General features: G+C 42.8%; 1 protein-coding gene across 3 annotated transcripts in view; it reads left to right on the plus strand.

Annotated features, from left to right (window-relative positions):
• Window positions 1–13,687, plus strand: part of SCRN1 (secernin 1) — a 63,283-nt gene that overhangs the window by 35,322 nt on the left and 14,274 nt on the right. For 2 of the 3 annotated variants that reach the window (XM_081284431.1, XM_081284433.1), the window contains 3 exons: window positions 5,676–5,878; window positions 9,620–9,814; window positions 13,073–13,238. In XM_081284431.1, the coding sequence (XP_081140557.1) occupies window positions 5,676–5,878; window positions 9,620–9,814; window positions 13,073–13,238 (564 nt within the window). The remainder of the gene's footprint in view (window positions 1–5,675; window positions 5,879–9,619; window positions 9,815–13,072; window positions 13,239–13,687) is intronic. The other variant, XM_081284432.1, reaches the window with a different exon arrangement.

Genomic DNA, 13,687 nt, shown 5'->3' on the forward strand with positions numbered 1-13,687 from the left:
TGTGAAAATTTGGAAAGCCCTGTAGTCTATCTTTAGGTGGTTCACACATGTGGAAACTCACAGGTGATTTGAAGGGAGGCTGATCACTGTAGGAGGAACGAACTGCCATTACTTCTAGCTCGCTGATCACTCTAGGAAGACATATGTGCATGTATTTCATTCAGTTCTCACAACCAGCCATGACATTGGTCTGTTTGTTTACTTAAATTTAATAGATGAGGAAGCTGGAGTTTAAGGACTTGCCCACAGCACCAAGGCTAGATGGTGGCTGGGCCAGAAATACCAGGACCTGCTAACCTCAGGTGAACCACTCCTCTCTGCATTAGATCGCAGTCCTACTCTAATGAGACAGGAAGCTCCGGACACTGAGAGGTGGAACGGAGCCCAAAAATCACACACCCTGCCTTCTGTCAAAAGTCAAAATGATGGCAAATTTAGTTTGAGGTCAAGTTGGCATTTATTTGTGACGCATGAATCAGGGTAGCCTTCATTATGCAAAATAATATTCCCATGAGGCAATAGCAGAACAGTGGTTTTATAAAATGGAAACAAGGAAACCGAAGAGCAGGGGAAAAATGGATTGGTTAACATTAGGTTATTTTAGGTTACGTTTTTGGAAGTGTGAAAGCAGAAGGGACTTGCTTGTTATGCTGACTCAGGCAGACTGGAATCTATTGTTTTAATAAAAAATTGGAGTATTTCGTGCTCCCTTAAAGCTTCAGTCCCTCCTACCCACTTGGTACCAGGAATTGAACTCAGGGGCGCTTAACCATTGAGCCATATCCCCAGCCCTTTTTTAAAAAATTTATTTTTTAAACTCTTTTTTTAAAGTATTTTAGTTGTAAATGGACACAATACCTTTATTTTATTTATTTATGTTTATGTGGTGCTGAGGATTGAACCCAGTGCCACACACATGGGAGTCAAGTGCTCTACCACTGAGCCACAACCCCAGCCCCTCCACAGCCCTTTTTCTTTTTTTAAATTTTTTTTTTAGTTGTACACAATACCTTTATTTTGTTTATTTGTTTTTATGTGGTGCTGAGGATCGAACCCAGGGCCTCGAACATGCTAGGTGAGCGCTCTACTGCTGAGCCACAACCCCAGCCCCTCCCCAGCCCTTTTTGAATTTTATTTAGAGACAGGTTCATGCTAAGTTGTTTAGGGCCTTGCTAAATTACCGAGGCTGGCTTTGAATTTGTGATTCTCTTGCCTCAGCCTCCGGAGCTGCTGGGATTATAGAAGTGTGCCACTGCACCTAGCAAAACTTTTAGTTTGATTGTGGGGCATTTGGCCTGCGCGATTCCCTTTTGGTCTGGTCTGGTCTGGTCTGGTATGTTGGAGCCTAGTGCAGAAGTGCAGTCCAAAACCATGTGTTTCCATCAATTTTAAATTCCCAAATCAATGCAGCACTTAACATCCACTTGTGACCTTTCTTAGTTGATTTGGGCTGCCATGATAAAGGTGCCATAGACTGGAGAGTTTAAACAACAGATGTTTATTTCTCTTCTGGAGGTTGGGAAGTTAAAGATCGGGGTGCCAGCAGATCCAGTGTCTGGTGAGCACTCACTTTCTGGTTTGCAGACCCTGCCTGTTCTTTGTGCCCTTACGTGACAGCAGAAAGAGGACAAGATCTGGTGTCTCTTTCATAAAGACCCTAATCTCATCACAAGGGCTCCATCCTCATGACCTAATCACCTTCCAAAGGCACCTCTAAGTACCATCACATTGGGGGTTGGGCTTCAACATACAAATTTTGGGGGCGGGGGGACATGTGCGATCAGTTCACAGCCTTACCTTCCTACGACCAGCCCTCTGGTTGAAGGCTGGGAATTTTTTAATGTCCAGAAGGCCATTGTTTTAGTCAGATTTTTAGCTGCTGTCACCAAAAGATCTGACAAGAACAATTAGAGACATAAAAGTTTATTTGGCTCATGGTTTCAGAGGTCTTAGTCCATAAATGGCCAACTCCATTGCTCTGGGCCCAGGTGAAGCAGAGCATCATGGAGAAAGGTGTGATGGAGGAAGCAGCTCAGGACCTGGGTACCAGAAGCAGAGAAAAGCTCCGTTTTCCAGGGACAGAATATAAACCCCAAAGGCACACCCCTGGTGACCCACCTCCTCCAGCCACACCCTTTCAGCCTATCATTACCACCCAGTTAATCCCTATCAGAGCACTAATGCACTGAAGGCTCGCATAACCCAATCATTTCACCTCTAAACTTTCTTGCATTGTCTCACATGAGCTTTTGGGGGAACACCTCATATCTAAGCCATAACAGCTGTTACCCCCGAGGGGACTTACAAACTTGTTATGGGAAGAAGGAAGGTAATTGGCAGAGTCCTCTAAGAATACCAGGCTAAGGGGAGGGGTGTCGACTGTTTTCATTTGTTTTCCAGGAGCAGCAATTACATATCCCACAGTAAATCTAGTTATAACTTAGTTTTACCTTATTTGGCATACAAAGGGACAGGGTCCCTCTTGTCTCTAGAGGCACAGATATTGAAAAGATATGCAGAGTTCTTAAAGGGGCTTTAAGTAAAGAATGTGCAGGTGTTTCTCTTCTTCCTTGTGAGATGTGTAAATCTTTCAGGATTGGGTGGGGCTAGCTTGACATACCTGTGACAAGGCTGTGAGCCCCAAATAAATATTTTCCCATAAAACTAGGAATTGCATTTAGGAGCAGTTAACTCAGGCCCAGAACAACCTGGACAAAGCATACAGTTTGGAAGGATCTGAGTTACACTGAAAGTAGATCTCAGAATGAGACTATAACTTTGGCTCATTCAATTTTATCCCTTTCCCTAACCTGATCTTACCCAGGCTAACGTGGGGTGGTGGAAGGGAAATGAGGCACTGGGGCCAGAAAAATGCTGTTCTTATTTGGAACCACATGAATCTCCTCCATCTAGGAGGCAAGGCCGTTGAAAACAGCATTAAAATAGGCCTCTGGATGCTGGGTGTGTCCCAGGATTACCACAGGCCTGGTATCGGTGGCTTTTCCTCCACACTCAGTGACATGGGATTCTCCTGCATCTCTCAGTCTCAGAGGAGAGTACAGAACCCTGATGTACTTTGTGGCCTTGCACTGAGGAGCTGGTGGTCCTGTCTTCATTCTATGGTTGGGAGACTAGCTGGAGGTGGTCATGTGGGTTCACGGAGCCACCCGTGGTCCTGGTCTGAGGAGGAGGAGAGTGAAACCACAATTATGTCTGTAGCGGGGTGCTGAGGTCCTGCTGTGCATGTAGGGCATCCAAGTCAGGGTGGAGGCAAGTGCACAAATTGTGGGTTTCAGTGGAAGGTAAACAGGCTGAATATCCAGAGAACATTAGAGAGATCCCAGCCTCCAAAGATGGGGTTACTGAGCACGGCTACGTGTTCACCTGTCCTTACATAGACTTGCATAGGTCAGTTCGGGCCCTGCAAAGGCCCTGGGAGCAGAATCTGCTGGAGCGGGTGTAGGAAGCATTGTGACCAGGGCCCACCAGGGACCCTGGGAAGGAGGAAGGAGGCCTTCCAGGTGCAGTTCTGGTGATGCAGGTCTCACAGCACACTGGTTTGCTCCAGATCCTCAAGATAAGATGAGCTCTCACTCTTGCTGCTCCTTTTTGGAGAAGACAACCTTGAGCAGAAAAGTCTACTTAATTCTATCTTTCAGTGAGCTTGCTCTTTTTTTTTTTTTCTTTTCATGTCAGGTGGGTAATGTGCCAACGTGGTAGGTTTGAGGGAGGTGTCTCCCAGACAACTGTGGGCAAACCCAATCCCCATGCTTGTGAACCACAAAAGGATCAGGGTTATTTTTAAAATTTTGTATCACTCTCCTAAGGCGTTAGGGTTCAGCTTTGTAGATCAGAGCTTTGTAACCAATCCTTCTTAAATGAGCTTAGAATGTGAAATTTCAAATGAATCGGTACGTAATAAATCGACTATGAAAATAAGCCTGTTACAGAATAAGTCCATAGCTTGTGGCTACATTATCTTTTCTTCTCCATGACAGCACAGTGGAATGCTCCTTCAGAAAGCACTGAATTGGGTGAATTTTAATAGCTACTGCTTCTTGTGTTGAAAATTCACCAAGAACAGGCTTGTACCACCATCTCAGTAGCTTTGTTCTAAGACTCTTGAATTTTTGCCAGCAGACTTACAATTTGAATGATCAGATGAATAAATGAACTGAATACGTATGATGTACCATCTTCTTTCATACCAGCCTGAGGAGGGAGGTAGAAATGTTTTTACTTTACCAATAAGAAAATAGAGGTTTGAAAAGAAGACGTTACTTAAGATCATACTGCCTGTGAGTAGTTAAACCAGAGCGAGAAGTTAGTTCTTTATTTCTGAATTGCAGATTTCTCTGCGACAGTGTTCTGCCCCCTGAAATCTACTCATCATTTATTTGGTCCTAGGCACTATGCCATTCTTTTTTTTTTTCTTCTTTTGCAGTGTTGGGGATTGGACCCCAGGGCCTCATGCATGCCAGGAAAATGCTCTACCACTGAGCCATATCCCCAGCCCCAGGCCATCTATTTTCATGTTCATTATCTCATGAAACTCATATCCATTGTAACCCAATGATAGAGGAACCAATTTCATGGATGTCATAAAACTGAAGTTCAAATGTATCATGTAAACTGCCTATGGTCACACAGAGGGCAGTATCTGTACTCTCTTTAAAAGGTTTATTAATTGGAAGGGCCAGGATGGATGTCTCACTTCAGAAGGAAGGTGTGTTCTTTTGATAACTGAAGCTGTAAGCCACACCAATTGCTGTAGGCTAATAGGTAGGAGGGAAATACGTAGAAAAAGGATGGAGCATATCCTCCTAGACACCCATTTCTAATGAGATCTCTCAGCAAATTATATACACAGAGGAGAATGACTGGTAATCAAATACTGTTATTACTAATTGTCTTAGACCATCCAGACTGAGATAACTATAAATAGGATGCTGATAAACAACAGAAACTTATTGCTCATAGTTTGGGAGCTGAGAAGTCCAAGTTCAAGGTGCCAACGTTTGGTGTCTGGTGTGAACGCATATCCGACTCACAGGTGGTGCCTTCTTGCTGTGTCCTCCCATGGTAGATGGGGCAAGGCAGCTCTCGAGGCCTCCTTCATACAAACACTAATCCCATCATAAGGTTCCTCCATTATTAGTCATTTCCCAAAGGCCCCCTTGCCTAGTATCATTATATTGGGTGATCAGGTTTCGTCATATGAATTTTGAAGGGACACAATTTGTAGCAATAACCAAAACACCTGTATTGAATGATGGCGGGCAAAGCTGGGCTGGGCAGAGATTTCCTTTTGTCTAGGTAGGAGTCAGGAGGAAGCACAGGGCTTGCTGAGGGTTAGAGCTGAGCCAGACAGATTCATGGGAGACGGAGTCAGCACAGAGAAAGAGGGCCGACCTTCCTTTCCAGGGGAAAAAGCTGCTGGTTCCTGATTCTGTCTGTGCAGAAGGGGGATGATTTTTGCATTTGTAACTCAATGTGTGATAGAGGTCTTTTGAGTTGAAAGTATCGTTGATTGGTTTGCATGTTGGTCTGCAAATTGAACAACGTACATGCATTGGTGAGCTTCAGGCCTGGGCCTTGTCTTGGTCTTTGGTTGCTATGACAATAATCATGTGGGTTGAAATGACTGAGGAACACTTCTCATTTCCTGACTTCAGGCTTGGTTTAGAAAGAGGGACAACAGCTAAAGAAGCCTTAGATGTCATCGTCTCCTTGTTGGAAGAACATGGACAAGGTGGGAATTATTACGAAGATGCAAACTCCTGCCATAGCTTCCAAAGTGCGTATCTGCTTGTGGATCGAGACGAGGCCTGGGTGCTTGAGACCGTAGGGAAGTACTGGGCTGCTGAGAAAATCACAGGTGAGTGGTTTTGAGCATGTGAAAGACTGAGATGGATGTTGGCTGGACCCACAGCACCAGACCCAGAGAAATCATGCTACCGTGCAGCCCCTGACTGTGCTGGCTCTTCATGCCTAAGCACACTGTTCACTCCTGGGCATCTGTTTCTGGAGATGCACCTGGGGTTTTCTGAATCTGGAGTGAAGGGATGCTGGCCCTTGGGAAGCATATTCCTAACAATTCCTATTTTCTGTTTGCTTTCCTGGCAGGAACCAATTCTGACTACAGGCTGCTGCATGACTCAATCCGTTACTCTGTTGACCAGGGTGGTCATTGAGAATAGATCGACAAATCCCTTCAATGGGAAACTGACCTGAGTTTTAAGCAGCTACTGTGCCCTGTAACTATTTGTGGTTGAAATGGTCCTCTAAAAGAAGGAGTTTGGATCTGTGAGAGGACTATTCAGTACTACTCTAGACCAATCAGGCCATTTCTCTGTGAGGCAATGTTCCTAGAAGGGCAGAGAACTTGATAATCCTCATGGAAGGATTTAGTGCTCATAAAATTGCTGCTCTGTGGCCCTGGCTCCTAAAACAGCACAGGGAAGGAAGCATTAGAGGTGGGAGTGGTGACCTTGAATCAGTACCTCAGCACTCTCATATTCTAGATGGGATTGGATCCCAGAATGGGTTAAAAGGCTCCCAAGAGTTCTGAGGATTGGCCAGTGACATACTCTTACATTCTTTAGGACAGAATGATAAATGCATAGCACATGCACTGCCACTCTTCCTTTCTGTGTCCACAAAGACATGGCTAGTAGATTCCTGCATACTTCTTATTGAACCTATATTTGGCCTATGTATTTTTTTCAACTTAATTTACCAATGAATCAGAAAAGATGTTGGGACGAAACCTGTTTGCCACACTTGCCTTAGGGGTGACTGGCGCCAGATCTGACCTGAGTTAGAAGCAGATCTGGTTCAGTAACTGGAATTCATACTTGTTTCCTGTGCACAAAGTCCAGTGATCAGGGCTTCTCTGGATGTTGGGCACATTGAACCCCATACACAGTTAGTTGCCCCTGGAGGCAGAGAAATCTGGATAGTGGTTTCCTGGTCAAACCGTGTGAAGGCGGTGTCTGCCTGGATAAGGGAGTGGTGTTTTCTCATTCCCATAAGAGTACTGAATGGGCTAGGGGGTCCCTCAGCAACCACAGGAATTTCTCCCCCCGTCTCTACCTAGCATGGAACCAGCAGGGCCTGTGCCCACTTTGCCCAACTCTTTCAGTATTTACAGGACAAGGGCAACCTGTGTGGCCCATCAGGTCTCCATCTCTCCCACAGTGCTCCTCATGCTCCTTTCTTTAATGTTTTTAGTTGTAGATGGACATAATACCTTTATTTTGTTTATTTAGTATTTTTTTTTGTATGTGGTGTTGGGGATTGAACCCAGTGCCTCATACACACTAAGCAAGCACTCTACCACTGAGCCACAACCCCAGCCCTCGAACTCCTTTCCTAAGAGGAAGTGTTGTGGATAGACACAATACCTTTATTTATTTATTTATTTATCTTTTTAAAAGAGAGAGTGAGAGAGAGAGTGAGAATTTTTTTTTAATATTTATTGTTTAGTTCTCGGCAGACACAACATCTTTGTTTGTATGTGGTGCTAAGGATCGAACCCGGGCCGCACACATGCCAGGCGAGTGTGCTACCGCTTGAGCCACATCCCCAGCCCCACAATACCTTTATTTTATTTATTTTTATGTGGTGCCAAGGATGGAACCCAGGGCCTCACACATGCTAGGCGAGCACTCTACCGCTGATCCACAACCCAGCCCCTGAAGTCTTCCTGTTGAATGGTTCCATTGAGAAGGCTAGTGGGCCGTGCTTCAAAGCCATCATATTGCTTTTAAGTAGAATCAAAGACGTTTTGATCTATAACTTCATTTCAAAAGCTGAGCCCCTTTAAAATACAGCTTAAAAAAAATCCATCTCCACAAAATGAATGTTGTCTTCCACTAAACATTCAAATTAAAAAACACACACACGCAACCATTTCTTGGGCTTATGGATTTCTTGTCCTGTGATCCCAGCAGTAGTGTGATCGATGGCAGTAGGATTAATGTGCTCTGTCCTCCAAATGGTGATTCCTAAAAGCAAATGTCAACCATAAATCAGCCCTCTAGGAAAGTAACATCTGTGGAGCTGTTTATGAAAACAAAACAAAACAAAACTTAGTATAAATGATATAAAAATCACCAGTTTAGGCTAAAACAATTTTAAAAGTTTTTTAAATTGTTTATAATTTGACTCCTGTGGTACGCTCTGAAAAAAAATGAATGGAAAAAGACCAGTGCCCATCATCCAGGAGTGCTTATTTTGGAAGTGTAAATCAGTGAAGCAAAACATCCTGGGTGCACTTAGCCCAGCACTGAGCCTGCCTCTAGGGACTGGGTTTTAGGAAGTAATGGCTCTATAGCAGCTTATAGTTTAGGCTGACTTGCTTTCTCCCACTTTATTGTTCAAGAATTTGGAAGCTCAGCATGTTCCCTGGGAGCAACAATTGTGAATGGGCCTTGTACACTAGCCCTGGTAGCTTAATGTTTGCACTCTGAACACCATCTCAAGCTTAAAGGCCAAGTTGCTCTCCATGTGTTTGAAGCTCAGCCTGCAAATACAGAAATGGAGGAAATAGGGCTGGAGTTATAGCTCAGTGGCAGAGCACTTGCCTAGCATGTAGAGGCACTGGGCTCAATTCTCAGCACCATATATAAATAAATAAATAAATAAAAGTATTGTGTCCATATACAACTGAAAAAAAAAAAAGAAAGAAATTGAAGAAACAGAGCAAGTCTGTCAGCTGAGAGGATTCTCACCTAATCCTCATTCATTAAGGGAGAGTGTACTCAGAAGGCAGTCCTTTCTGAGTTCATTTAGCTATACATATATTTATAAGGAAAATATTTCCATATATTTTTCACACATACATCTAGACACACATATATTTATAAGTACATTCTCCTCACTTTTTTTTTGTACCAGGGATTGTACCCCAGTCCTTTATTAAATTTTTTAAAATTTTGAGACAGGGTCTCACTAGGTTGCTTATAGTCTCGCTCAATTGCTGAGGCTGGCTTTGAACCTGATATCTTCCTGCCTCAGCCTCCTGAGCTGCTGGGATTAAAGGCATGTGCCACTATGTCTGGCCATTCCTTGTTCTGAAATGATTCGTTATCATTGCCACGTGTTTTTCTAAATGTTGAAAAAATGTTGAACAGAGAAGTGTCTGATTTGCATTATAGATTGTGTGTGTGTGTGTGTGTGTGTGTGTGTGTATTTGGGTGAGTCGGGGTGGTATAAAGTGTGCTTCCAGGTGAAAAAGAGTCAGACTGGGGAGGAGGGACCTGTGGATGCTACAGAGCATTTTTGTGGAGGAATTTCTAAATCTTGTCAGCACTACCTCTTCCAAAGGACCTTTCACTTCTCTTGTAGGTAATGCACACTTGGGGTTATTTAGAATGAAGGGCCTTGTGTATTTCATTTTGATTGTGAATTTAAGAGCAATAAAGTTATTACACATTTAAAATGTGATGATGCCAGTCAATATTGGTGGAACTAGAAAGGGGACCAAGATTGTGTTTCTTGCTTCAAAATTTGAATTCATTCCTTCCTATAAAGTCAGTGTTCCAAGGAAGGATTTCCCATGAATTTCCATTTCCTGATTAAGTTTTTCTGAGTGTACTTGCTTTGTACTCTGCAGAGGGAGTAAAGTGCATCTGCAATCAGCTTTCCCTCACTACAAAGATGGACGCGGAGCACCCTGAACTCAGGACTTACGCTCAGAGTCAAGGCTGGTGGACGGGAGAGGATGAGTTCAATTTTTCCCAGATTTTTTCTCCAGCTGATGACCACCCAGACAACTGTGCAGGCAAAGACAGCTTAGAAAAGCAAGAAGGTGAGTCAGGCTGTCCTTTAGGATTCTCCTTCTCACACTTTGCTTGTAGCTATTGCAGAGCACTGGTCTGGATTTGGAAGGATGAAGAGGAGGGGTAGAGAATGGACTGTAGACATAAAGACTACCTTTTACCAAAATTCCCTGGTATCCAGGCAAGGAGACAACTTGTACTTATTTTTACACAATATTTTCTTGCCCATGGAGGTCCCTTGTTTTTACTGATGTTATTTTTTCTTTGAACATTGATGTTATCATGTTGTTCTTTGTGATACTTATTGCAAATAAGTATACTCTTTATAGCTCAGTTATATATTTGGCTTATTTTCTCCTTATAGTTTCCTCTTTTCCACTAGTCGGCTGGGCCTTGAGGGCGGGGGTGTTATCTTTTATTCATCTTAAGATCCTCTTGTGATGCTTGCATAGTCCTTTGTTCCACGAACCTTTGTTGAGTAGAAGTGTCTTGAATTCTCTTCATCAACCCTCTCTCTGCTACCAGTTACTGACTTAATCAGAATCCATATTTAGGTAAGTGTGTTGATTAGATAGTTTACCATTTTTGTGCCAGAGAGGAAACTTTTCCAAGAAACCCACACTGGTCACATTTTATCTTTGCTAGTTATATATGTATTTTGCAAGTCGAACTTTTTTTTTGAACTCAGGGGCATTCAATCACTGAGCCACATCCCCAGCCCTATTTTGTATTTTATTTAGAGACAGAGTCTGAGTTGCTTAGCACCTGGCTTCTTTTTTTAAAAAAAAATATTTATTTTTTTAGTTGTAAGTTGGACACAATATCTTTATTTATTTATTTTTATGTGGTGCTGAGGATTGAACCCAGGGCCTCGCACATGGTAGGCGAGTGCTCTACTGCTGAGCCACAACCCCAGCCCTAATGCCACGCTTTTTTGCTGAGGCTGGCTCAGTAATTCTCTTGCCTCAGCCTCCTGAGCTGCTGGAATTACAAGCTTGGTATAAATTAAACTTTTGATCCATTAGAACTGGAGTCAGCAAATTACATCCTGCAGCAGCTGCCCGTTTTATATATAAAATTTAATTGGAACAGACACACTCTGTTGGTCATCTTTTTGTCACTGTGACAAAATACCTGAGATAAACAACTTATAAGGAGGAAAGATTTATTTTGGCTCATAGTTTCAGAGGTTTCAGCCAATGGTCAGTTGGCTCCATTGCTTTTGGGAGTGTGGTATGGTAGCACATCAACAGGAGAGCACATGGCAAAGACATAGCTCACCTCATGGCAGCTAGGAAATGCTTGTTTGGGAGGGGTGACAGGGAGGGGCCAGGATCTCAATATCCTCTTCAAGAGCACACCCTCAAGGATCTAACTTCCTTCTACTAAGCCCCACCTCCTAAAGGTCCACCACTTCCCAGTAGCACTGCAGGGGGGAAACCAAGCTGTCAACACAAGGGGCTTTCGGGGATGTTCAGAATCCAAGCTGTAGCACACACCTGTTATTTATGTGTTGTTTATGTCTGCCTTCATGCTGCACTGGTGAATTTGAGCCATTGCAACAGGGAAGTTAAAATGAGACCATATGGTCCATAGGCCTAAAATAATCTCTACCTGGTCCAAGTTTCCTTTTCTCTCATCTAGAAGAATACTTTAGGGCTTTTGCTGTAAAACTTAAGTCATATATTCTGGATAGGAAGGTAAGAAAGTATTCATTTTAAAATGAGAATTTGAAAAAGAACTTCTAAAGATTTTTAATGAAATCAAAACTAGCTTGATGAAAGTTGTTCAGTAGTTCGTAGCATAACAGTATCCTTAAATCTGATGAAACCTCTGGTTATAGGAAACCTCTAGGTTATAGGAAATGCACAGGAGAGAGGAACATCTTCAGTTCCACTAGGGGGATGCCACGTGCAAGTCCAGCTTGTGTGAAACTCTACAGGAAGAATGACCTGATTTCTATGACAAATAAGGTGCAAGAAGACAAATCAAGAGGCAGAGATTAAAATATTCAAGAGATATTGCCAAACCGTTGGATTCTGATTCAAATCCTACACCAGGACTGGAGATGTAGTATAGTGGTAGAGCCCACGCTGAGCGATCATTCTCAGGGCCCCGGTTCCATCTCCAGCCCTGCAATATCCCACAACAAACAAATGAAAAACTCCAAAATCAATACCTAATTTTTGAGAAAGTAAGAAAATTTGAACACTGGATAGTTAAAAAAAAAAGTCAAAGACATTTTAAATATTTTTAGTTGTGACTTGTTATAGAGATTTATAAAGAGGATATGCATTGTGCTAGCAAATTCTCTCCCTGTGTGATGTTTTGATTCTGTCTTTGTGAACACAGACTGAAACAGCCTTTTAATGAATTATAACCAGAGAGGAGCCTGTAGATGTGGGATCCCATACAAAGATTTTTTTTTTGTTTTTGTACCGGGGATAGAACCCAGGGATGCTTAACCACTAAGCCACATAAAATATAAGCCCCATTCTTATATTTTATGTAGAGACAAGGTCTTGCTAAGTTGCTTAGGGCCTTGCTAAGTAGCTAAGTCTGGCTTTGAACACACGATCCTCCTGTCTCAGCCTCCTGAGCTACTGGGATTATAGGCATCTACCACCTTGCCTGGCTCAAGGATTTGTTTATTCATTCATCTGAATTCAGAGACAATAATCTTAAAGCCTCCAAATATTCTAAATGCCTCTCTGTGTGTATATTTTTGACTGTAGGGTGGTCATTCTCCAAATTTAGTATTGATCCCAAACAGCACTAGCTTGGGAGTCTTGTTTCCAGACTGCATACACTTCCTAATGGATATATATTGAGTTATTGTACTAGTTGAGATATAGCTAAGTGCTGAAACAGAGAGACTCCAAATTAGTGTGGATTGAAGAACGCGGAAGTTCTTCCTTTCCCATGTGATAGTCCAGATGTATATGGATAGTCTAGGGCTGGACCTCCATTTGTGGTATGATTGTTGGCATCTCCCAGCAAGCAGGAAGGGAGAAAAATGAAAGGCAAGGATGTGGATGTGACCAGGAAGTTGCACATACCATTTCTACTGACCTCCCATTGGTCAGAATTGACCACAATTAGTGACTTAGTCACAAAAGAAAAGACTTAGTCACAAAGAAAGCAGGGAAATGTATTCTGTCTTTGAGTGGTTATGTTCCCACGTATAATTTCAGGGGCTTATTAATGTAAAAAAGAAAGGAGTGAATGGGTTTTGGTTAACAACGTGCCACAGTTATATCCCCGCTATCCATCTCTCTCTTTTTCAGAAAGCATCACTGTACAGACAATGATTGACATCTTACGGGACAAAACCAGTGGAGTCTGCATAGACTCTGAATCTTTCCTCACCACAGCCAGTATAGTGTCTGTCCTGCCTCAGAACAGAAGCTCACCGTGCATTCACTACTTCACTGGGACCCCAGATCCTTCCAGGTTTGTTCAAGATACAATCACAGAGAGAAAGCATGTGTATCCCAGTGTGTTCATGCTGGCCGTGTCCTCTCCATGGGTTGCTAAGTCACAGTTTTCAGTCTGTTTCAATGTGAGCTGCATAGCACAGGAGCTTTGATTAAGTGGAGTGCCTGGTATAGTCACATGGTGGTTATTACGGTTGCAGAATTGTGTTTTAAATTCATCAAATAGTTACTGAGAGTGTAATGGGCCAAATATTATGCTATTTGGATATCGGGATACAGAGATGAACAAAAGACAGACAGACAGACACACACACACACACACACACACACACACACACACACACGGGTTTCTTAAAAGAACCAGCTCCTATGCATTATTGGACAAAATGGTCCAGAGGTGATATAGATTGAAGCAGCTTTCATTAAGATGTTGTGTTTTAGGGAGGTACTTTTTTTTCCCCAAAT

Source organism: Spermophilus citellus, assembly GCF_964194105.1.
Source record: "Spermophilus citellus genome assembly, chromosome: 3".
In the NCBI taxonomy this organism is placed as follows: domain Eukaryota; kingdom Metazoa; phylum Chordata; class Mammalia; order Rodentia; family Sciuridae; genus Spermophilus; species Spermophilus citellus.